This window comes from Phodopus roborovskii, unplaced genomic scaffold (genome assembly GCF_943737965.1).
Source record: "Phodopus roborovskii unplaced genomic scaffold, PHOROB, whole genome shotgun sequence".
NCBI lineage: Eukaryota > Metazoa > Chordata > Mammalia > Rodentia > Cricetidae > Phodopus > Phodopus roborovskii.
In genome coordinates this window covers 9,489,337-9,516,744 of record NW_026126460.1, presented here as the reverse complement: position 1 = coordinate 9,516,744, position 27,408 = coordinate 9,489,337, and the positions used below count along the sequence as shown (strand labels likewise).

Here is a 27,408-nt window from a genome sequence, read left to right as displayed (position 1 = left end):
ATGTCAGCACCTAATAATTGTTTATACTATATTATTTTACATCTAAGGTTCATGTGTAAGTGGACACTTTCCTGACATTTAAAAATCATGATCAAATATTTAAAAAGAAATAAGACTTCCATTTATTTAATAAAATAAAATAAAATGCTCAATGGATAAACTTTAACTTAGTTATACCTTAGGTTTATATTATCTGTATAGATTATAAGGGGAGAATATAGAGATTTGATTACATCATAATAATCTACAAATTAAACACTGTATATATCCATCCAATCAGGAACTTTCTAAGGTATGGGCATTGCTAGCATACCACCAAAAGTTGTATTAAGAAAGATGACTTTTTAATAAGTCCAGAACCCTAGAAATTTCTGAACATAGCCCTAGTAAACACAGACCTGTAATATTTGATAAATGATTTACTTTATATACATACTTTCATGTTTTTTTATTGTTTCTTTCCTATATCCATTACAGCCTATGTGGGGTATATTTCCCCAAGTTCAGACTTAATAAATGTCAATCTACCACATGAATGATGGAGTCTGTATATTCTGATGGCCATATATATTTTTCAGGAAAGTCAAGAAAGACATCACCTCCAGCGGTCTCTCTGGCCTCCTCAGTATCACTAACTGGATCATGCCCCGTATGTTTCCTTCCATGGACATCGATCTCCTCAGTGTTTCCATGGCTTCATGGTTGGACTTGCCCAGAAGAGTTTCCCCATTAACAGCAATCAGTTGGTCATTCATTCTCAGGCGGCCATCCTGAGGCAGAATGGAGAAAACATTGTGAGACAAGAAAGCATGGTGATGACAGGTAGCTGTTTGGAGAATAAGTTCAAGTATGAAGATGAGAAAATCAGAAATGTGAACCTTAATTCTTAGGAATGATCTCTTTTCAACAGCAGGAAGAGGTTCTGGAGATTGTCAAGCAGTCACAAATACTACCAATTGTGATCTGTATGAAAGGAGTTATTTTTAGGAATCTTAGAGTCCCGGGCTATGATTTAGACCTTTCTGATGTTTCTTATCTAAATCTCTGTCTGGCAAGCATATGAATCTAGCACGTTCCTGCTATTTGCTTTGGCAAAGACCCCATTGGGACTCAAGGAATAGGGGTTATGAAACAAAGGCAGAGTATCTATCTCATACAAGCAGGGTTTGCATTTTTAGGTACGGCGAGACTTGCTTAAAAGCTGCATGCTTGACAACACATCTCTCCTAGAAATCATTACTAGCCCTATTGACTGGAGAGAACAGATTCCTCATATAATTTTCTCTAACACAAGCATAAACTTACTCATTAACCAGTTTGCAGAAGAACACAGGTGTGTTTAGCAAAGGACCAATTTACCTCTAGCAGGAAAGCTTGACAAAAGGAATTGTCAGGTTTTTTTCCTGAGATGGTCAGGCTAATGAACACTTTCACCCAGCATCTCCTAGAAGAGACACCATTTACACCAAGCACCAGAAACCCAATGTGTGGAGAGTCAGCCTGACTATTCTTTCCACCATTCAAGGCAATTCATTCAGAAATCATCTTCAGCCAGAAGCCTTATGTCAGTGATGTCTCCAGCAGTGGCAGATAAACTGAGAATGCAGCATTTCAGGGAGACAACTTGGGCAGACCACAGCTCATCCCCTCCCTAGAAATACTCAGTGTTTATAATCTGGTGACTGGAAACTGTCCTATGCTGCTGGACACTCAAAAAGCCACAAGGTTCATATACAATCAGGAATCTTGTCCTGCAGCTGACGTTAATATATTTAACAGAAATAGGAGTAGTACTTTACTTTTCCAGACACTTCTTCCATTAACTTCCCCCTGTGACACTCACAGACACAAGTAAAGAAGATTTGTATTTTTTATAAAATTTTCCACAAAAATAATCAGAATCAGGGAATTATAATGATAACGTGCCTACAGTCTCTATAGCATGTCAGATGAGAGTCACTCAAGCTTAGCTTTTATGAACTTTGACCCTTCAGCCCCTCTCCTCCTTGTAATCCACCCTTGTAATCTAGCTTCTCTCTGCTATAGATGTGCAGTGCTTAAAGAATTCTTGCAGTAAGAGGTATCTAGGATGGCAATTCAAATGATCAGAATGTAATGCAAAGACAAAGAGGAAGAAAAAAAAAAACTTCCTGAGAAATGATCAAAGCAGAAGCACAGTGAAGACTAGAGGGCAGTCATTGAACCCTAGAAAGAAAACCCAAGGGCTAGTTGATAGGTTTAGACTAATACAAGGGCAGATGGCCAGAGGAATTGTTCTCTGAGGAAAAGCAAAGGATAAGGAGTGACAGATGTTGGTTTAGAGAGCATTTAGAGATGTCCTACACATCACCTGGTGGATGGAGCCTGGCAACATGGTATTGCAGAGGCCACACAAAGGAGTACGTGATCACTTGAGAAGAACATTGAAATGGCAAGGCAATGGGATCAATAGGGAGTGTGTAAGATCACATACAAACTGTTCCCAGGCCTTTCTCATGGGAACTTAATGTTTCCTCCCTCTGGCTTTGGAACTTCACTTAACCTTTATACTAATTTACCAAGAAAGAAATCTCCTCTCTTCTGCTGTCCAGTTGTGAATTAGGCACACACAGAATAGGATTAAGCCTCTGTGAAATGGTGAGATGGGTAAAATAACACAGCCTTAATGGTTTAGTCCCATGAAATGAAGCACAGCTGGATCTGTTCCAATTTGTCATATGATGGGAGGAGGGCCACTGGGCTGAATCTTGTCACTAAAATTCTCCTAATGTGACAGGAAGCTGATGTGCAGATTTTAAAGACGAAGAGGAAGGAGTAGATATGGACACTGGCACTGTTATCAGGAAATGAGCTAGTGTTAAGAGCTGTAGTGCTCTGTGAACTGGGAGGACACCTCATCTGCTAAGACAGGAAGAGGAACAATAAAAACGGAAGGAATCTGAGAAAGATTTTAATGAGAGGGAAGATGTGAGGAGAAAACAACTGTATCTAAAAGCTTATACCAACAGCTATTAACATAAACTTATTTCCAGTTGCATTCTAGGTTTCAGCCACCTAGAATACATTCAAGTAGGATGTTTACTATAGTCGAGTCCAAAACAAAAGGACTCACCCCAGGGATTCTAGAATTTTTTTTTTTCCTGAGACATTCACATTTATCACATGTGTCACTAGAGAGTTGTGGCCACAATAAAAATCTACACACTCTTGTTTGCCAGAGTGGCTATCCTCTTGCTATTGGTGTGTGCTTCTTGCTCATAAGATAAATGATGGGTAATTTCATTAATGATAATGCCAGGAAGACCACACTGTCTTAACATTTAGAATGCCATCACAGAGCTTCAAGCTTAGAAAGGTTCTCAGAGGTCATCTGGTCCAACCTCTTCCATTTACAGATGAATAATACAATGCTCTAAGAAGACGAGGCATCGTTTATCTAACACCTATTAAGACAAGGCACTTCCATATATATTACAACTGACTCAGCTGGTGAAGGTCAAAGTTGGAAAAGAAAAGAACAGTTCAAGTCTTGAATTCACTAGGATTTCCTAGCTATGTGAAGATGAGGTATTGCTTCATGAAAAGACTTTCAAAACCAGTGAAGATAATATACCACAGGTCTGCTGGAAGAGAGCAGTATTTAAAATTTAGGCACATATCCAGAATGCATTGACACAAGAAAGGAGATGCCCAAGTATGGGATTAAAGTGGAGGAAAATGACAAATCTGCCTTCTAATCACATGTCTCTTACTAGACAACATCTAAAATGAAGTATCTTGAACAAAGAACTTGCTACTCAAACTCAAACATATCCCTGAAAATCATTTATATCTTTTTACTTTGAAATAATTTTCACCAAGGAAATTCGTTTTCTTTGACATTTTTTTTCTACTAATATTGTTTGGATAGATATTTGGGCATGAGTGTGAAAACCTTCAACTTTAAGTAAGTGAACACAAATATCAAAGGATGCTACTTAGTAATTTAAACATACACATTTTGTCACAATTTGGACCATGATTATGCTTTTCAAAAGTAATAAATGTTGAGTTTGCAACATGGCTCAGAGGGTAAAGGCACATGCCATGAAAACCTGATGACATGAGTTTGGTTCCTGAAACCCACATAAAGTGGAAGAAGAGAACTAACTCCACAAAGTTATTCTCTGGCCCCTACATGTGTGTCATGGCCTGTGTGCTACATATACAGGCATCATACACACATGTGCTCACAGTAATGATAATATGATAATTAATAAATATATATTTAAATACAAAGGAAACCTTTCTTTCTATCATATTATCATCAGAACTCTAAGCAAAAAGAGCCAGCCCTTACCTTTGGTACCCACAACAATGTAGAAGGGGGGTATGAAAGTAAAACCAGTGACTTCCTCAGGGTACTTTTGTGGTATGAAAAACTCACATGAGGTGTAAGTCTTTCTCTTGCCTGTACTGGGATGGCTTAGAAAGTCATCAGCCCTAACCACTTATCACAAAAGGAGGCATCAAGGGCTCGGGGACCAGATCCATGAGTATTATATCCCCTTTCTGTAGAATATCTGTAGAAGTATTTTGTGTGACTTAGTCTAATCATTTCTTCCAAAGACCTTGTGATACAAGTATTACTTCCTACTATATAATGATGTAAAGACAGAGAATATGATACATTAACTGATTTCAGAAGAGTCTTATATGGCCAGCTCTTCTTATCTCCCCTCATAGCTTGTAGAATAGGCTGATCTCACTATGGGACTCAGTATGAAACCCAGGCTGGCCTCAAACTCACAGCAACCTTGCCTTGAACCTCTAGTGATAAGGATAGGTATGAGCTCCTATTGTGTTATTTTGATTCCAGAGTCACTTTCTATAAATTATTAAGGGTACTAAAATATTGATAAAATACCTAATAAGTTTCATTATGCTTAAACTCTCGAGATAATTGAAATCTTATGGTAACACTATTTTTTAAAAGAAATTGAGGCTGAGGGGTTGGGTAAACCTCTAGTTATGTTCTAGTCATGCTCTGTGAGTAGATCTGAACCAGATCTGGGTCACTCTGGAATCTTGTTTTCAGCCCCTTTGATAATAATCCTTAAGCTTTTTGGATTCTTGAATCTCTACAAGAACCTAATAAAAGTTAAGGAATCCTAGTCTGTTCTAAGCAATATTTACACCAGGGTTTCTCCACAATTGCATATTTGGACCAGATAATTCTTTGCAATAAGAGGCTGTCAAATGTGGTACAGGATATTTCACATGCTTCCTGCAAAACTTTGATGATGTCCAGTGGATCTGGTGACCTACTAGTTCAGCTCCTGTGCTCAGCTTTTGAGGACTTACTCTGTTCTGAGCTGGTAATGTCACAGCTCCATGTACTTCCATTAGACAGTTTTATAAAGCCCCTCCATGTAAAACTGTAAGGGTGCCAAGGAGAGGCTAAGAAAGTCTAGATAAAGAGCAGGACTCTGCAGAATCTGAGAGGCACATGGGAGCTGGCTTTCCTGGGAAGAGTTGGCTGTGGCCCAAGGCCAATCCACATTAGTCCAGGGTGTTGAGAGGATTAATCATGGCCAGATGTTGGCTCCTGCCTCTGCATGTTTCTAACAGGACCCTTGGTAAGGCCTCTTGGTATATTATCAACACCCAGGTCCCAAGCCCCAAAGTTAGACTTCACAGCATATATTCCCTATACATTCCCTGGAGCAGAGGACACTCCAAGCAAGGTGGCACCTGATTATCGAGACAATTTTCCCAAATGAATTCTTTTGAAGGTTCTAAAATTACTCTGACAGTATTTGCCTACTGTAAGTTTGAAAACATATTGAAACATAAGACAAATCAGTGTAAAAAAAAAATAGACTTCAGTTTGTTATCATTTAAAGTGACTTAGAAACAGTAGTTTGGAAGGACACAAAGAAAAAAAATACATTTATTTATTTTGTTTTTCCAAGACAGGTTTCTCTGTGTAGCTCTCCCTAGCTGTAGACTAGGCTGGCTTCATACTTGAGAGATTCTCTTGCCTCTGCCTCCCAAGTGCTCAGTTGCTGGGTGTATGCCACCACCACCTGGCTTAAACAAAATACTTTTAAGCACAGTTTTGGAAAGGTTGCAGGCCACACTGGATATCTGTTACATCATTTTATACTGCCTTACCCATGTTAGATGTTGTCTGTTTACATCATCTGTCCTAACATATCTCAGTTCATAGAATAGGGATACCCTCTCCCCAAAAGATCACTGTCTGCTTTTTGTGACTTTGCCCACCCTCTTTCTCCTTTCAAAAAGACCTTTACACTAATTACATAGCTCCTTATTCTTCCTGGTAAGGCACAGCAGGCAGGCATCTTGCTCTCATACTTAATCTCCAGAGCAACTAAGGCCTCTTTTTCCCAATGTTCTTGTTACTATAGCTTTGTATCTCTTGCTGTCCTTATGGAATTAGTTTCTCACATATTTAATTTAGTATTCTTAGCTTCCTAGATTACAGAATGAGGATGTTCATTCTAAGTCTTCAATCTATTATAGATTGCTTAACTCACTCCAGGGGCTGAAGTGTTTGCTAAATTGAGTCACTTGAAAAAAAAATCTTTCAGTTAGGTTCAGTTAGGTACATGAGAACTGCTGTAAGTTTCATCTGTAATAAAGAAATCATTTAATTTATAAACTGTACCCAAGAAGAATTGAGGAGTCCAGGCTGGCTTCATCCTTTTTTTGTGTACTGGCCCTGTCTCCACTTATTTGGCTATTGCAAACTTTTTGATGGATTTAATTCAGTTTTCATCTTTGGAGCCTCACTCCATTTGTATGGAGCAGACCAATAAAGTCCCAGCATCAACGGCACACAATAGTGTTTGTAAGGAAACTAAAGGACCTTCTCCAGAGCATAGGGATAGGCATACTCAAAATCGTTTTAATATAATACTTTCAAAATATAGCCTAATCCTTTTTGCTTAAAACTCTTGGACAAGTATGGGACATACATAAAAACACTGCAAAGTACAGCTTCCTAAAGCTGGACTGAATCTTATTATTTTTGCAGGGAAAAGTTTGAAAAGGCCTGACTTAGAAATATTTACTGGCCTATGGCATGGTAATAACATTCTGTGCTTGTTTTACATCTTCCTGTTTCCTGTCATTCCAAATCCTTTTCCACCCCTTCCTATCTCCTTCCGGATTCTGTGCTCCTAATTTACTTTGGCCTAGAAAAGCAGATTAAGAAAGCTTGTTAAGATGTATGTGTTATACATGAATCAGGAATATTCTGCATGAATGCATAAACAGATTAGACTCTCAGAGATCTTTCCCATTGAAAAAATTCATCCTATTTACTTTTCTTTCTTCTCTGTGCTTTTTGGGGGGGAGAAAGTAGGCTTATTAGTTTTAATCTATGACAACTGCCTGAGGTATGCAACTGGCATTCTCATTTTATGCTACATATATCCACACATAATTTATATTAACTGTGTTAGCACAATTTCAGGTTTTGTTCCAGGAGCAGTTGTGCCAATGGAAAGATAACACAATATGGCCAGAGTATGTGGAAAAGCTAAGAGAAAACAAGGGAAGAGCCAGGTTCCACATCCTCTTCAGAGTACATTCTCAGTGAATTTACACTTCCTATCAGGCCCTCCGATTGAAGAGCTCACTAGCGCCCAGTCACATCCCCTAGGAGCTTTTGGGAAGGCATTTAAATTATAAACCATTTTTATTAGGTACTATTTATAGACCCACAGCCCCATCATTATAGATCAATTTGTATAGATTACCTTTTTCTCTAAGACCATGAAGTCATACATGCTTTCAAGCTTAATGAGATACCAGTGGTATCCAAAATGTATACCAAGATGATGCAGTTTCAAATCTTACTTATTACAGACAAAATGTACTTTTTATTTGTATTTTCAGAAATTAAAAAAATCAGAAATGATAAAGATTGCAAGCAAAACAATGGTGGAAGCTGAACTGAGACCATGAAGTATTAGAAGGTACGTGATGTGACCTTTGTATAAAGGTCTGGTATCTAAATTCATAAATGATACACATGATCATATGAATTAACATCTGCTAAGAGTTTCAATGATTTAAAGGAAAATTGACTGGCAAGTATTTTCCTTATATTTTTGGCTAGTGATTTTCTTTTTAACATGAAATTCTTATTGCATATGTAGACTACAAATGTCTTGTTCCTGTTCTGATTTGTAGTTATCCATTTATGAATGGGGACTATGTTTCAGTGTTCCTTTCTTACAGTTGAGGGTGTACAATGGAACTGCTCACAACCAGACTGCCTGGACCTCAGTCAGAGGAACAAGCTAGAATGCTGCCAACTGTCAGTGACGCCTAAAAGTCCTCCCACTGGCAGGGAATGTATCAATATTAAGAAAAAATGAAGAGTTGAAGAAATCATTTAACATTAGTGTTCCTTAAAAAGCTGCTCCTTTTATCTTCCTTTGGATTCATTAATTATAGATATGCCATGATTTATAGATACTGGCAGAAATGGAGGTGGAAATTACTCAGGCTGGGAGCTCTGACCAGACTCCTGTTAAGAGGGTGATATTGGGATGCCTCTAAATGCTCCACATCACCACAGAGAGACCCAGGAATCCACATCTGATACTTACTCTTCTGCTCCTGTGGATGGTCTTCCCCTCAATTCAGTTTAGTCATTTGAAATTGATCGTTGTGAATAGCCTGCATCAGTTAAAATTCTCATAGCCACTCTGAATAGATTATGAAATTCTATATTTTTGAGAAGAATCACCCCAAATTTCTCGAGCACACAAAATCAAGTTACTTAAATGATGTCTATTTCATATTCTGGGTGCATACATTTGCAATTAGCTATGCTAGGCATTTTTCCCTTACTTAATTTCACTATCATCAAGTAGTATTTATTAAGCACAAACTGGGCTAAATTAATTTTGCTATGAGTAGCAGTCTTAGATGCTTTCTCTCTGCTTAAGAGTCCTTAAATAATCCATCTACCTGATAAATGACATTTGTTTCCCTCAGGGGGGAAAAAGGCTCTTAAATTTGAATTTTTATCTTATTATTTCAGGGCTTCAATAGGGTACAGTCCTCTCCTAATCCAGCATATTCAAAGGTAAAAAGTGCCAGCCATAATGTGATGTACTGCATGGAATTTTTCTTATACATATGCTAGTGTTGATGTTTTTCCTAAATTAGAAAAAAGATGGATTGTTTCTAAAAAATTAATTCAGTTTTAAAAAAGTTTAAGTATAAGCAATAAAGATACAATAAACAATAAAATATATTAAATTTTATGTAATGTAGTTCATCAAAAGCAAAGGAAAGCCATTGAACTTGCAAATGTTCAGCAAGTGATTAAAAATATAAAGTCTTCAAAGTGACTTTAGAGACTTTGAGCAACTTTGGAGAAAATACAAAGTGAAAGTTTAATGCAGATTTGGAAAGGGGAATACTGACATTTCTTTCCATTTAACAATAACCACATAGCATGTTTCACTTGAAATTCTAGCCACAAAAATCAATTGGAAAAAAACTGTCATCAAGAACACCCTAATTTCATCCTAGTCATAGTTCTGAGTTGTAAAGAAGCAGACACACTCTTATATTTTGTTCCTAGAAGCAAATACACTATACTTTAGGGAGTGCCTAGGAAGAATGACAGAAACTAAAAAGCAGAAGCCTGCAACAGGTGCTTCGATGCAAGCATACTCTATCAGGACCCCAAGAAGTAGCATTGTGCTGGTGTGGTCCATGCCACATTGTGAATGATGTGCTACTGCTCCCAGTGATGCTTAGGAGGCTCTGCAAGGAACTTCAGATACCATGCCAGCCTGAACTGCATGACTTCTGGGTGTTATTTCTCCTCCTCCTTCATGTCTGTGCGATTGTTACATGTATATATACACCAAAAAAAAAATGCTCTGGAATCCATGGGTATATCATTCATGCATGTATATTGGGGAAGGTGAGAAATGGCATCAAGGTATCTTTCTTCCATCACTTCTCAGTGTCTAGGCATTCTTTCTCCCTTGTGTCTTCATTTTTCTTGGGTGTTGTTTTTCTTCGTATCTTCAATGTTCTGAGTTACTTTAGGATTTGGATAATTTGGAGTAAGGTAGACTTGCAATTTGGCTTACTCTGGGAATAGCTCAAGTTCCTGCTCGTTGTCCAAAGAGCACCCAAGAGTAGCTGCACGCATTTAGTAGCAAATAGAGGTCTGCCTTTTTATTAGAAACAACTCAAAGAGGAAATGAGAAGCTCAAAAAAGCAGTAGCTTGGTAGGCAAGAGAGGAGGAAAAAAAAAAACCCGAGACCCTCAATCAGAACCTGAGTCATTCTGAGATTTTACATCTGGCCTGGAGTCTGCCTTTGTTTCTATCATCAGAAGCTCTCAGGAGAATACAGCACGCAGAATACACAGGAAGAATTTGGTCATACTTTTCAAAGTAGTTTAGTTTTCAACAATCTACCTTCCCTTAAGGGAAAAACACCTTGAGAACCAATTAGTGGTATGATGGGCTGGGAGAGAAAGATCGGGCTCCAATAAAAAAAAAAATATTTTGTTGATTTCAGGTAAAATCCTAGGGCCAGATGCTAATATGGATGCCCCTGTGCTCATCTTCCCTGCCCCAGGGACACTGCAGTCTGTTACATTTGTTTTTCTTCAACCAGGACAGGAACAAAGTCTCCAAACAATTTTTGTAAGACATAATCCAGATTCATGAACAGGTGGCAATTTTCTGAGGAGTAACAGTGGATTATTGGACTAGCAGAAAAAAAGAGAGAGAGAGAGAAATACAATTTCCTTCCCCTTAATCCGATTCTTCTTGAACAAAGCTCAGGGCTCTGCTGCTAGCAGTGAAAAAGGTAAACAAGACAAATGGATACTAACCATTCACAACAAGGCTAAATTCATGATTGATGCTGCTTACTGTTTAAGATCAGCTCTAAATATGCTGTCCAGTGGTTTTCAATGGTGTGATTGTCTGACTCAGCAGACCCAGGTCAGGAAGGAAATTTACATAAATGGAAAGTGAAATCTCTTGGCAAGAAATGGGACTGTAAGAGACCGCTTAGGTAAGGAGATGCTCGCTTCCCCAAACAGATACTAATATTAAAACACACACCAATATCTGCTAGAGCTGAAGCTATCACCCATTTAAAAAAAAAAGAAAGAAACAAAAACAAAGATGTTTGCTTTTAATTTCCAAGAAGTCATCTCACTTTCCATTTCACTTGGAATAAATTTTTCACAAAAGAGCTGTCATTAGGAATGGGAAGAATAATATCAAGCAGGTGTCTGCAAACACAGCACCTGTACACAGGCAGAGTGCACACTTGGACAGCTTCCCAAGAAGGATGAACATAATACAAGTCTACACCAGGGAGCAGCCCTATGTTCAGGCACACAATTCCATGTTCTGAAAAGTATCTTCACTCTAAAGCAGGGAAGCACAGGCTATGGAGTCTGATTTTATACCCAGCAAGTTCAGATTATCTCACAACAATAGAGCCCTGAAATTACTGTCATGTGCAATCCCCTTTAATAAAATGACATAATAAAACTGTGAAAATGAAGAATAAAATCGGAGAATTCATTTTTAAAACTTATCATGTTGCCTAGAGTACACCAAGCAGGAAGCATAATGGGTGTTGGTGTTGCCATTATCATCATTTATTTGAGACACATTAGAGCGTACTTTAGAGTCATTCATACACCTCATTGCTCTGTCAATATCTGCACCCACACTTCTGCAAGTTCAACTGTGAGGACCATGGTTTTCAACCCATGATCTTGGATTCAGTCTTATAACTATTCTGATTAGTATTGTTGTGACAGTTTGCCACTCCAGAGTCTAGCCATTGTAAGGGATACAGCTGGCTCTCTGATACGTTAGCCTGCTGCCAAAGAGTTTGTAAAATATGTGGAATATTTTATGCTTACAGACCAACAGTGTGACAGAAAACACCTAGCCTGTACCAGAACTTCCGCCACCAGTAGGAGCTGCCCTGTGGAGCCATGAGCAAAGTAAGAGCTTTATTGATTGAATTACTGAACTTTTATGATTATTGATCCTGTAACAAAAGCTAACTGAGTTGGAGAATAAATTGAGGCATTGACTACCCATCTTGTAAGTGCCCATGTTCCAAGTAAGAAGACATCAGCTTAGTGTCTAAATTGAAGGAACAGTAGAAGTGGGGGACACAAGGAGACAGTGCTTCAGCAAGACAGGGATAAGACCTGGCTATTCTGGGGAGCTTAAGTAGGCCTTCTGAGCTTTGGTGCATGAGTGGGCACACATGGTCAACAGTAGGATCATTTGCAATGGTTAACATGCGTTAGAGACTTTGTTAGACAATGGGCCAAAGACTCCATGTCAGTGGCTCCCAACCTTCCTAATGCTGAGACCTTTTAATATAGTTCTTCATGTTGTGGTGACCCCCAACCATAAAATTATTGTACTGTGACTTTACTTTCTAACTGTAATTTTGCTACTGAGAAGTCATAATGTAAATATCTGATATGCAGGCTATCTAATCTGCAACCCCAAATGGGCTGTGACCCATGGGTTGAGTACCACTACTCCACATGTACTGTGTCTTAGTCCTAACAACAGCTATGCACATAAGCACTAAAAACTTTACTGACTTCCTAAGTGAGGAAATCAGGACCAGTTTGGAAGAGCAATTTGCCTATGTTTACAGATGAAGGAAGAAATGAAGACAGGATTCAAACTCTATAATATCATTAAGTAGTACTTCACTCATCTCAGCCTCCTGTGTGCATTAATTATTTGATCCCTAGGGCCCTGATGGACAAGGTTCTGCAGATAACAAAATGAGAGACAACTAGCCAGTATCTTTGCCCAGAGTTTCACTGGGACACCAAGTAGTGGTCAAGCTGGATTAACAGCTAACTAGTATAGCATGTTAACAGCTTTGGTCCCATAGCACACCCAAATGTGAAAGAGTAGGACCATAATATCTATCTTTCTGGAACTGAAAAAGCTTATTCAAGTGCTTAAAGGCAAACATGAATTCTGGACACTGTGGTTATCTTCAGGTGCATGGAGTGATGAATGGCCTTTAGTTTATTCTACAGTCATTCTTCAAAGCTACTAAACTTTCATCTTTCTTTCTTCCTTCCTTCCTTTGTTTCTTTTTGCAAGCACAATTCTCTCATTGGTGCCTTCATGTCAACTCATTTCTAGTTTTGTTTTTCTGACTATATAGTTTTACACACTACTCTGCCAAATTATAAATTCAAAGGTCTCTTAATGGAGTGATCAAGAAGAGAACGGTAGTCATGATGAGTTTTCAGAACTACTATAGGAAGTATGAAAACAAGGAAGTGGTCCCCAGATCTGTCCACACACATTTCCAGTGTCTAGCAAAAAAAGCCTCAATGGTTCCTGTCCTTTAGAGGTGGTCTCTATCTGGGCTTCAAGCACAACAGCTATATCCCCAAGAACCAGCACCTAGGTCAACATCACACACCCTTACCTTAAAAGCAGCACCTCCATGGATGATGGATTTGATAAAAATCCCCAAGTCAGTTCCAGTTTCTCGGGATTTATTCCCTTTCAAGCTAACCCCAAGGCCAGCAGAGCCAGAATCATTCAGGGGGATCTCCAAGGTGAGCTGCTCGCTTGTCTCCAGGGAGAGGGCACAGCAGTCAGGTTCTCCTTTCTGTTGGGAAGAGTGAGAGAGGAGGGCTGATTACCATTTCACCTTCTCAGATGACCTGAAGCAGATGCAGTTGGCAAGATGGGATGGTTGGGCCTCTAGCAGTTGTATTCCTGGCAGATAAAGGCTAGACTCTATCTCTGTAAGATGCTACCACCATATCTACTGCATGGGAAAGTGCTCTTTGTGGAGAGAAGTTGGCGATGGTCAAGAAAAAGGCCACTTTATGAGGCCATGTTGCACAACTTTAAACATTCTGTAGACATTTGAAAATTCAGTAGGATGGTTAAAATAATAAAACAGGCTGGATGTTAAACTCAGAAGATTCTTAGATAACATTCATTCTTCACATCTTCGTCTCACAGATAAAGATGCAGAACTTACTACATAGATAGAACTTGGTAAAAAATCTGGAGAAATATTACACTTATATAATTTAAGACATATTGTTTACTATGAGAACTACAGCATTAGTGAAGAGTATCAACAGAACACACAGCACAGGGAAATTTTCATTTTCAAGTTAGAGAAACATGTTTAACGGTTGTCATTGAATTTAATTTCATCTTATCAAAAATCATGCTGCAAGCTTATATTATTGTCTAGCAGAGCCCCCTAAAAATAAATAGGTTCTTAGACTGCAATAAAAAGTAATTATGCACAATTAATATTCATGTCCTCTCTGACAAAAGAAACCTACCCACTAGCAAACTAGTCTCCACACAGAGTGTGGTGGCAAAAGGCAGGCTTACGGGCCATCTCTCCTGGGAGAAGTATGTGGTTAGTCATACTTGTACAGAGGCTTTTCAGACACACAGGCATGAGAATCAGCACGTGCTGTGCATGTGATAATTGCGTAACTGTCCCTCCCGCACCTCTTCAAGCTTGCAGGAACGTGAAAGTGCCACAGTGCTTAGCTTTGGACAATTTGAAAATGAGATATTCCTGAAAACCATCCACTCACTCTAGGCCAGCAGTTCCTTCACCTCTGTAATTATGTCTAGAGAGGCTCATCTTAAGGTCACTCTGAGGTGACTCTTCTGTAAGATTGTGTATTTAAAACATCATCATGAGTGTCTGAATGTCAGTCTCAAATCCATATAAAATCAGAAGTAGCAAAGAACCCATAATTAAAACAGGATTAGAAGGTCTGATCATAGCCAGATCCACTGACCTGACATTTTCAACCCCGAACAAAAATGACAAGAACCCACATTTAACTTGTAAAGAAATAGTTCTTTCAATTGCTTTCATTGTAAATGAGGTTTATTGGAAAGATACTGTCAAAACAAAATATTGTTAAGAGAAATGAAACGTCATTGCTTAATTTAATAAATCTATTGTAGGTTTACATATCTATATGTAAGAAGCTCAGAAGCAAATTTCATGCCTGGAATCAAAATTACCATCCCTGGTTGTCCCCCCTCCACCCATTGGAATGCCAGAGCTCAGCAGTAAATGTAAACAGTTAGCCTTCACCTTTGTCTTCTAATCTGCCTAATTTAGAATCCATAATATTTTACAATCACTTATGTTTCTGGTCCTCTCTGGGATTGGGTTAATGTAAGTCTAATAAAGTTATATAGAATTGAACTATAAATTAAAGGACAATTGTTCTCAATTGTATGTTCTAAATACTTTAGGAAGTAAAACTAGAAAGTTCTTTGGCTACTACTAACAGAAAATTGTTAAAAAGAAACTAACTGTGCTTTAGAAATGTAGTTATATATTCTTTATTGATAGAGATGTGAGCTGATAAATACATTCCTAGGATACATGACTTTGTGTGGCAAATGTCTTTACACATACCAAAACAACTTATGGTGAATGACTGTACCTTTAAATTCCTTACTTCACGATCAAGGAGTTTTCACTTGAAAACAATATTTGACTAGTAAGATTGACAGAGATTATTGTTTAGTGCTAATGCCTTTAATTTGTTATCTAACTGCAGAAACGAAATAGAGATCACATGACATTATGGTTACCTTTTCATTCCAAAGTTCATTCTGGGAGAGCCAGAAATAAGAGCAAAACAACAAACTAGATGCTAATGATGATGGAGTTCACCTGGTACAAGTGCCTGACACATGTTAAAGCTCTTAGCTTCACAGTGACTCCAGAGGTTTATTTACTATCAGGGCAATTTTAAAGATGAAAGAATCCATGGTGCATAGCAGCCAAGAACTGTGCTAACAGAGCAGAAGACTTGTAAATACAGAAGCTTGTGATGCCCAGGAAGCATGACTCCTGGTTCCAACTCTTATTTAGTTTTAGTGAAAGGTCATGAGCTGTTTATTTCATTTTATTAAAGATAGCACTGACATTTATCCACGATCTATGGATTAAAGATTATGTATACTATGCTGTAAATGTATTAATAACAAGTGTTGTATATACTTATAGTATGTATATTATGCAATTATGAATACAAGGCTAGGAAGATGTTTTGGTGGATAAGGATCCTGAACTGGCCATCTCCTAAGACCCAGAAGACTTCCAGTGGAGGAACTGAAACACCAACCAGTCACACAACCTTTGACCTATAGTCTGTCCTGCTTATGGGAGGTGCTGGGATAAGGGTGCATAGAGATTGTGAGAGTAGCCAACTAATGACTGGTCCAGCCTAAGACCCATGCCACAAGAGTGAGCCCACCCTTGACACTGCCTAGAGTTCCAAGACCCAGAGGCTGGATGGCCCAGAGACCTAAGATATAACCAAATATGATTAGAGAAAAAAATCAACATATCAATGCCTAATGATATTCTGTTATACTCATAGATTGGTGACTACCCCAGTTTTATTTAGAGAGACTTCATTCAGTAACTGATGGAAACAGATGAAGACCCACAGCCAAACATTAGGCCAAGCACAAGGGATTTTTCTGGAGAAAGGAAAAAAGGACTGTACAAGCCAGAGGGCCAAAGGACATCACAAGAAAACCCATAGAAACAACTCATAGGAGCTCAGAGTCTGAAACAACACCCAGGGAGCCTGCATGGTACCAACTTAGGCCTTTTACACATATGTGACAGTTGTGTAGCTTGATCTACTTGTGAGACTCCTAACAGTGGGAGCAGAGGCTGTCCCTTATCCTTTGGTTGGCTTTTGGGATCCTATTCCTCATATTGGGTTGCTTTGTCCAGCCTTAATACAAGAGGAGGTGCTTAGTCTTACTGCAACTTGATACGCCATGCTTTGTTGATATCCATGGGAGACCTGGCCCTTTCTGAACAGAAACCGGAGTGGATTGGGGTGGGGGGGGGTTGGAACAGAGGAGATGTTGAGGGAGGGAGTGGGAGGAGGGGAGAGAGGTTAGGATGTAAAACAAATAAATAGATTTAATTTTAAAAAAGGGCTTTCTGTCCAAGCATAAAGAAAGGAGTTAGGATCCAGAAACTTAGCACATACCAGTGCACATAAACACATGCACCACATAAATACACATACACATAACATGGTAAAATAAAAACTTTGAACTTATTAACATAAGCATTACCTCAGATATCTATTTTTGAGGGCAGTGGAGTAACACCTCTTAAACCTGTTTTTAATGAATTTTAAGAATACCATACATTGCTGTGAATTAGAGTCACCATCCAAGTAATAAAATCATCTCTAGATCGTTCCTGTGAGAAGTGAAATTTGGTACCTCTTAACCAATCCCTTTCTAGTCTTTTTGCCCCCTAGTAATTACTTGCTTCCTGCTTCTGGGTTTTATTTTGTCTCTTTTTAAATCTTTTTCTTTCTTTTCTGTTTTTCTTTTTGAAATGATAGGTTTTCATTCCATAGCTCAAGCTAGCATCAAACTCATAGCAATCTTCCTGCATCTGTCTCAAGATTGCTGGGCTTATAAATTGGGATTGCAAGTGTGAGTTGCAACCTGGCAGTCCGATTCTTGTGTTCCAGATTTGTGACTCATAATGACATGACATAGTCACAGGACATTTCAAGATAGATTCCCATCAAACTTGAAAGTAACATGATACACAATTTATATTCTCTATCAACTACGCTGTAACGGACTTGACTCATAATTAGTGGTTTCTAATAATGGCAAATTCCCAATGGTGAAGGAAGCCATTATAGTAGTTAACACAGCCATTTCCCCTCTTAGAAATAAATGTTCCTTTAACTAATGTACAAAGAAAAAAATCAATATACTGAATGCCTCATACCAATAATCTTGGTTTAAATAGCAACTCTGAAAATTAAACTCAAACCTTGTCAAGCAACATTCTGCAGTGGATGGGATGGTGTATAAAGCACTCACCAGTGCCAGTACCTCCAATTAAGGTCATCAGAGATTTGGCCAACCTGAGGTCAATGTCACATCCAGACTGCAGATGCTTCCTGGATTCCTGTCTTTTCAGCAAGAGATCTTCCCACATGTGTTAGGTAGACCCCTGCCTTTTCTCCTACAGATACCTACAACTCCCTACCAAAAACACTGGTGTTATAAGGGCAACTTGTGAATCATGGTTTTAATTTGCTTTTTTTTTTAATAGCTTGTCACTAGTGCCTCGGGACACAAAGTCCTCAATATTCCCAGGGTTAAGCTGGGATAGATACTCAACATGTGCCCACTATGTAAAACTAAACTCAACTCCCCAGCACTTTCTAGGGACCAATCATGAGAATCCTCAGCTTGGGCCTCAACCTTTGCACAACTGACATGTGGCTGTGTAGGACTGTCCTATGAATTGTAGTTAACCACGTCCCTATAGCCTCAGTAATGCTCCTGCACCAGCTATGACAACTAAAACTGCTGCAAGCATTGTCATATGTCATCTAGGTTCAAATTACATGCAGCTGAGAAACTACTAGTCCTGACTTAATATTATCAAATAAAGCCAAATTAAAAAATGCCAGGATCTAGAAAGTATAATAGAAGTTGCTAGCTACATTGATGTTACTGATACATTCCCAAGTCCCAAGACAAAGAACACCCTTGCAACTGGGCAGATCTTTACTCCACAGGCTCATGACTACTACTGTGAGATGAACAGAGCGGGGACGATGTTAGGAAACTACATTAATTGGTACAACTCCTAAATGCTTCATTTTACTTATATAAGGATCTAAGACCAAAATATGTGACTATCAAGTATGCCCATGAGGCTAGCTATACTAACATGTTTGCTACTTTTTACGTACTAAACACATACGTACTAAACACACACACACACACACACACACACACACACACACACGTCTAAAACAACACTGACATAAAATTTGAAGCAAACATCTGTGTTCAGCTACGTCACACGCATACTGCACCATAGACACAGACACTATCCCTCTGCTGTTTGTTTATCTGCCTGCCCTACTCTAACTTGCAAGTAGTATATTATAGTTTTCATTTTGGAAACGTCTGCATCCATGTATGTGTGTGGAGAAAAAACAAAAACCAAAAATGCCAAAACAAATGGTAAATAAAGTTTCTACCAAGTTTTCAAGGTATTTTAATGTTTTACTATACTCAGTTATAACTCTAGCCTTTTCCCCTCTTTTGCACAAATTATCTTCAAGCTCCTAGAGCACATCATGTTTATAATATATATAGGATGATATACATACTATGCCTGATGACTATATAAGATGGTACATGTGTTATTCCTTGAATGCAATTACTTCTCTTTTTAATATTTCATATAAGGTTATATATATATATATATATATATATATATCATATTAGAGTAAATATTGATTAGAAACAGAATGGCAGAGTGGTGGGAGATATCATTCTATAAATATGTTTCTCTTATTGGTTAATGAATAAAGCACTGTTGGCCAATAGGAAAGCAAGATAGGTGGGACTAGGAGAGAAGGAGGATTCAGGAAGAGGTAGGAGGAAATTCAAATTATAGGAACAAGAGAGCAGAACTCCTGGCCCTCTCTCCAGTAAGTAAGACCATGTGGAAATACTTAGATTGATAGAAATTGGTTAATATTTAACACAGAGCTAGCCAATAAGAAACACTAGTAACACAGGCCAACAACATTATATCTAATACAGCATCTCTGTGTGTAATTTGAGGTTGATGTGGCTGTGGGACCAGGCTGGCAAGAAAACAACTCATAACAGCAGAGATACACAGACAGAATAAATAGCCTGTTGTAGTATGGAATTCAGAGATGAGTTGGGGCTACTCTGGCATAAATGGCAAAAGCTACTCTTTGCAAATTATAGTCAATAATTTTATACCAAGCATTTACTATGTACTGAACACTACATAATGCAAAAATTTCAATTTACAAAGTACATAATTGGTTAAACCATTGGCGCAACATGGAAGCCTCTTTCTGTCAGTTTTTGCTATGTGGAGAGGAATAAGTTTAAGGACAAGAAATAAGAACCTGAAGTATCTGCATAGACCTTGCTGTATATACAAAACCTCTCTTTAAAACGAGCACCAAAAGTAATCTCTTGGTGTGAGAGGAAGGAAGAGCAGCAGGAAGATGAATGGGTAGGGAGGCATCCATGTTATTAGTTTAAGAGTGTTCCAAATGGGGCCATCTCTAGACTCAGAAATGTCCTGTATTGCAAAGTAGTGCTTGATTCACGCATGCAAGTGGTAATAACCCAGCCTTTCAAATCCTGGGGGAATGCAGCAGCCCACAGGGCCAATGCTCAATTTCCCAGAAGCCCAGGCCAGACCTGAAAGCATCCATGCTGAACCTTTTATGGTCCTCATTTCATTAAATGCTGTGCTTGGGGCTCAGCAGAAGCAAACTCTGGATGTCTTCACCTTGCCTCCCAAATGTGTAATTAGCCTATGTTGTGAGTGGCTTACTTTATGCAAGAATTATGTTTCACATGCAATAATTTTGTCAATTACAAAAACTCAAACAACAGTTTAAAGAAAAGAATGAATGTAATTTTTATATGTAAAGCTAAAAGCCACACCTGATGTTTCTGCCAGAATATTTTATAATAAGCTTAACTCTTGTTAATTTTTACCTAAGTAAATTCTAAGAAATTTAAAGGATAAAACCTTTGTGATAATAAACAAAATTTCACATTGGTGAAGGGATAGGACACCTGCAAGACACTTAATTTTCTGAAAAAGCCCTCAGATCGCAATTATAAGCATGAAAAGTTTCTGGTCAATTGGATTTTATAAAATTCAGAATGTGAGCATTCTCCTACAGTAGGGTTCAGAGGCTCTTCCCAATTGCAGGGAGGCATTTTATTTTGATCATCTTTTCAAGAGTAACAAAATGGAAAAGACCTGAGATGAGTAAGCACAAGACAAGGTAAGTTGTGACCTGAGGATGTCATTTTAATAAACGGCAAGTGACTTGTCTTTTCTCTATGTCTGACAATGCATAGACAGAAATTAGCAGAACACTTGGTGATCTACATGTGGGCAAGTGATTTTTTTTAAAGTTCTTTGTCTTTTCCCATTAGGTAATGTACAAATTTCAGCAAAGAATCACCAATTATAGTGATGTTTTGTTGTTGTTCATTTTGTGTATTTTTTCCATTATTGAGATCATAATGTAATTATAATGTTTTCTCCTTCTCTTTCTTCTCTCCAAAACTGACCTATGTTTCCCTCCTTCATCTACTTCAAATTCATGGCCTCTTCTTTCCCACTAGTTGTTATTTATTGCATGCATATATGCATATGTGTGGTACATATATATTCTTACTATAACATAGTCTTCCTATATGTTACTTGTATGTATATTTTTCATAGCTCTGAACTATGTACTAAATTGCCTAGAATTAACTGAAATTTTAATATGATTAGGACATTAAAAGAAACAAGATGAGTCAATGTTAGCATAAGTAGGAAAAAGCTTCAGACAGCAAAATATAGGCAATGTTGGTATGTATTTTCAAAGGAAGGAAAATTATAAATGTAGATTATAGTTAGTTCGACAATGTCTATTTGAAATTTATGTACTGTGATCTTTTAAAGTTCACAGTCATCCTCACTTGGAGCACAGGCATCATTATTTAGGGTATAGTGGCTATTAAGAAAAATAATACAGTCTTTTCCCCAACTGAAGAATTTTCAAGGTAGAAGTGCACCTCATTTTCCCTGATTTTCTCTAACAAACACAGTAAATACTCATTTTTAGGTCAGAAAATAATCTGCACAAATTATAACGCAATGTAGGAAGAAAACTAGCATGGCCCTAAAATGGGATCAGTTTGATAAATTAAATTCTCAAAAATAAAAATAAAAATAAAAAATGGAATATTTGAGGAGGAATAGGGAAATGGAGTTTTTGCCCATTGGTTAATGGTTTAGGATAAAGTGAAATAATAAAAATATAAGCATTTTTTATACTGTAATTTTCTCTGTTGTCTGAGTTGCATCTAATGTGACTCCAGCTGGAAATCAACACTGTTAGTCTGCCACTAATGATAAATAATTCTAAATTTCAAACAGGGATGGAGGAATCTCAGTGGGTAACACCATTTAAAATTCATAGTGATGTTTACTATTGTAATGAAAATGTTCTTAGTGTATATAATATGCCATTTGCAGATAGACCTATAATTTGCCTTTTATCTTAATAATTAAATCAATTACTCTGTTTAAATTAATTGTTGGATAAAAGTGACTATAAAATAAGAAGTCATTTAGGTCCTATAGACAATGAAAACTGATCCAAATAAAATGTGAGTACCTCTTCCTATTGTTCATTCTGTGACTGACAAATTGAAGGTAGAAGGGAAGCTACCCAAAGCTAATTCATGAGGGAAAGTAAGTGAATAACAAGTCAGCCATTGCTTCAAAAATACCGCACAGCAAAAATTATTCCTAAAGTGGACTACACACAGTAAGATGCAAACTTATTGTCTATATTTCTATATGTTGGCTGGAGTTTAATTAGCACAGGCTGAGCTCCAATGCATGGTATAATTGCACCGAAGATACTGATCATCACAAATCATTCACGTCTGCTGGGCTGTGGTGGCATACCCAGTACTCGGGAGGTAGAGGCAGGCAGAACTTTGTGATTTCGAGGCCACCCTGGTCTACAGAGTGAGTTCCAGGATAGGCTCCAAACTACAGAGAAACCTCATCTCAAAAAATAAAATAAAATAAAAATAAAATAAAGCAAAAACAAACAAATTACTCAAATCTTCATATTCCTCAGACTACTGTATCCCGAATCTTCTTGATTACATGATGAAAGACAGATAGCATAAGTTAAAGTACTTTCAAGTATTGCTCACATAACATCTACTTACATTGAATGACCAAATGAACTCACACGGTTAAGTTCACAGAAAGAACTCGTTAAATACACTGAAATCTCAACAAGAATGTAGCAATATAATGCTTAAGGAAGTGAATAGTTGAATAATTCTATTTACTAACTAGATGCCACTGTTTTGACACATGGCTGTTATCAAGGGCTAGTAATAAAAGATGGATGGGGTTTATATTTCTCTTTAGGTACCATGTTTTCCATCTGACACAATAAACTTGGGGCCTGTGATATTTTCCCATCATAAGGAAAAGGTAGTCAAATAGAAGCAGTCTTTTCTCATTTTCTATTGTGTTCTTGAAAGGAACTGGCAGCTCTTACTCAAATGGCTTAACATTGCCTTTCACTTTTATGCTATTCAACTTCTTTTTAAAACTATTTATTTATTTTATGTGTATTGGTGTTTTGTCTGTATGTATGCCTATATAAAGGCGTCAGATCCTCTGGAACTGGAATTAACAAGAGTTGTGAGCTGACATGTGGATGCTGGGAATTGAACCTGGGACCTCTGGAAGAGCAGCTATTGCTCTTAACCACTGATCCATCTCTCCAGCCCCAGGTATTAGACTTCTAAATTCTCCTCTTTCTTGATGTTATATGTATATGAAACAAACAAGTAACAGAACAAATTTTTATTGCCTTAATTCTTGTAAAATCAGTGCATAACTGTCGACATTTTAAAGGTCAGAACACTTCCAATCAATATTTTGCTAAAAGGATGTTGAGCAGAACTTTCTGCCATAAACTAATGTAACTGCCTTTTCCAGCACAAGCCAGATTGTTCACATACTAGATAAGAATTATCCAAGCCTAAGGAGCTCAGTTTTTAAAAGTAATCCAAAAAATACTATGTTAACCTCTTATGCACTTAAAAGGAACTTTCATCTATGCATAATTAAGTAAATGTTTTTAGTGGAGTGCTTCCTTGAGAGAATAAACCAATAGGTTTTGTGATATGTCATAAAATCATACACGAGAAAAAAAGTATTTCTCGTGTATGACTTTAGCACAGAAATTAACTTAAATGAAGAAGAATGTTGCTCTGAAAATATAACGATCCTTCATCCTTATTTCCAAGCTCTTAGTGTCTCAGCATGTAGACTAGATCTTTGACATACTCCCTAAACTTGTCAATAGATAAACCCCTACTCCCAGATCCCATCTTACTTTTTTTCCTCTCATTCCTATGACTCTAATCAACTTCTTCCTATTTTTAATAATTCTTTGCTATGTTTCCCACCTTAACTCTGCTATACCACTGTGATCTCATCAAGGACAGAGATCATGTTTAATTCAAACTTTGAATCCATTTAGTATCTAAGAGGGCATGCATCTAATACATATTTGTTGTGAGATTACTTCATCAATTTTGTTGACATTTCTCTGCCACACTGCCCCTTTGAAATAATGGTATCAAAGGGCATGGAATGTGACAGCCATATCTTGTATCTTATCTATAAAAACAGCTTCTTAACATTTCTAAACTGAACTTTCTGGCATATTTTTTTAGAATAGCAATCATTCACCTGTTACAAATATCTTCTCCCTAGGTTTGACACCAGATTATCTCTCCCCAAAATCCACTCTCTCCCACCCCTGAATTTTGTCATCTGCCTACAAACTTAGACCCAGCAAAGCCCATCTTCATGACAGTGACAATTGATATTATTTGGCACTCACCCTACTTGAATTAAACCCCTGGAACCTGGGGTCTAGAGTTAAGTCATTGGTTGTATCTTTTGATATGAGTTTCTAGCTCATCTTTGTTGGATGGGAATTTGGTTCTGATTTTGCTGTTAGCCTCACTCAGCTAGTTTTGATAGACCAGGATATGTTCTCAGTCTTCCAGACACTGTTTGATTCATGAGTGGGGATGTTATGTGACTACTGCTCAGGCACAACTTCATGCGTGTTTGAATTCAGCCATTGAATATGGGCTCTAAATAAAACTGGAAAAAAAAAAAAACCAAACTGAAGCTGATATGATACATTTATTTTTACCTACTAGAACAACAGCATCAATGTGAGAACAAAATCAACCCTCCTCATGTGTCTGTATCTCCCAGTCCTCGACATTTTAAGCCATTGTACAACAGGTAGAGATAGACCAGAGTGTTTTTTTTTTTTTTATAGTTATTGGACTTGAAAGAGAATCTGACTAACAACTCAAATATATTACTATTTAAAATAAAATGGATAAGACCCACCCAGTTATTTTCTTGTAAAGGCTGTCAATAATTCTAGCCTTTATCTCTCTGGATATTGGAGTCATCCCAGGATTTTAGTAATATCAAAATATCAAGTAGGGCACTGACTAAACAAATATGAGTGATGGAGAAAGACTGCAATATTTTAGTAATACAGAGAAAGCAGTGTTTAATAGAAGTAATACATGTTTGTATACCTTTTGAACTTTTTTTCCTGATCACTTGAAGGAAAAAGACCCAGCACACTTAAAAAATGGAATAAAATAAAGGTGAGAGGCTTATTCAAAAGTAATTAATAAATTATTTAGTAATTTGCTATACTGTGAGCCTCTGTGTTTGCATATATATTAATTAACTGTTATTTTAATAGTATACAGCAATCTGCATAAAAACTCAACTTTAATTCCCTAAGAAAGTTTTTCAATATTTCAAGAACATTCCATATGAACAAAACTCACTTACTAGAATAATCTCCCACATTCTCCTAAAAAGAAACAGAAATGAAAACTTAAATGTTCTTCCCTTTATTTTCTTCATTCTCTGAACAGTGGTAATTAACATCTACTCAATACTGAGCTCAATCATCTGTCTCCCCTGAGACAGTACTTTCAATTAAACCTTTTATTTCACCCAAGAATGCCTGTTCTCATTGACCACTGCACTTCTTATTGCTGGATTTATGATAATCTAATGCACATCTCCTCCCAGTGAGAATGGCCTTACGCATCCTGATTGTTCTCAGGCCAGGAGAAAAGTGAAAAACAAAATCACCCCCTGCGGGAGCCAGGAAGGAAGCTGCATTTGTTTAACCCAGTGAGGGGCCTTTCACTACCTGCCCAATGGCCTTGACCATCTCCTTGCCCTGGCCTCTCCATGTGCTGGCTGCCCCTGCCTGGCTGGGAGCTTCTGATAAGGGAGCCAACTCCCCTGAGAGCCATTGAGTACTGAGAGCCTAAGCAACACAATCTTTGGGTTATATTTTCAAAGGGAAAAAGACATTTACATGTGAGAAAAAGAATTTTCTTCAAGGAACTCTACAGGTTAAAGAGGAGACTCTTGGTGGCAGTGAAGGTGGCTTTGAGCAGGGAGGGGTAGCTTTTTTGTCTTTTTTTTCTTCTCATGCAGGACACACAGGACTTGGTTTCTGTTGTAGAAGTGCACAAATAATACTGACACGTTATTAACTTTGCCACCATGAAAAAATTACTTATTTATTTACTATCATACTCAGTTATGCAGCTGGAAACAAGGCTCGATCTACATTCCTTCTATCTCAGTGACACAGAGAGTAAGTCACTGTTATGGAGAGAAAGCCACTGCCAACAAATCAGCAGCCTTCCTTTTTGTTTAATTTCTTTGCATGCCTACACACCACATCAAATTAGCTAGTTAATAATTGCAAAATATTTATTTATATAATTTATTTGGAACCTGTCTAGTACAAAGAGGAGCTGAGCAGCCCTGCGTTTGTGATTACACTGAAAATATCTGCCAAATTTTCAACAAGTCACTAGAGTTAGACACATTATTCTAATAGAACAATCCAGAAACCAATGATATTTTACCATTAAAGATGACTTAAACCTTAATGAAGAATATTTATAATCCAGTCATTTTTTCTTTACTTGGAATGGAAACAAGCTTAAATAACTGGTAGCTGTGGGCATGACACAGAAAGTCTTCATTGAATACACAATGAATACTTTTTTTTTTTTTTGTAAACTTGATATTTGCAACTTGAACAATTCTTTTTCTTCAAAAGAAACAATAGTAAATTTTGTGTCGACTTTAGTTCCTCTACAATACCCCATGGTACTCCAAAACACACCAGCCAGTACAGGATAATTTACATTCTGATGGAGTTGTACGGAACAATATCGAGGGAAATTCACCAACATCTCAGCTCAGAAAAAAAAAAGAAGAAAATAAAGAAAGCAAAAGGACTGCATGTCCTTGCATGCTGGCTATGGACATGAAGTTCCTTACAGTGGTCACAGTAGCAGTGACATCAAGGGAGAATTGAAGGAGGGGCTAGCTCTGCACCTATTACTATGGCAACTAGTGCTGTCATGGCAGAAGGTCAAAGACATAGTCATATGAAAGATAACTGTTGGCAATTTGCTAGCTCTCCACTTACTTAGGAGATGGCACTCTGAGGGTCAAATGCTCCCTAGGCATGCAGAAGTGTGGAACAAAAACACAGGCAGAGCAGGACTCCTGCTGCCCATTCATATATATACAGATCATTCATAATTCAGGGCCTGTCTGAACTGAGTG

General features: G+C 37.7%; 1 protein-coding gene across 1 annotated transcript in view; it reads right to left on the bottom strand.

Moving 5' to 3' along the window:
- Pard3b (par-3 family cell polarity regulator beta) overlaps positions 1–27,408 on the bottom strand; it is a 948,779-nt gene that overhangs the window by 415,458 nt on the left and 505,913 nt on the right. The window contains 2 exon segments of the mRNA XM_051190339.1: positions 600–770; positions 13,501–13,686. Coding sequence (XP_051046296.1) covers positions 600–770; positions 13,501–13,686 — 357 coding nt within the window.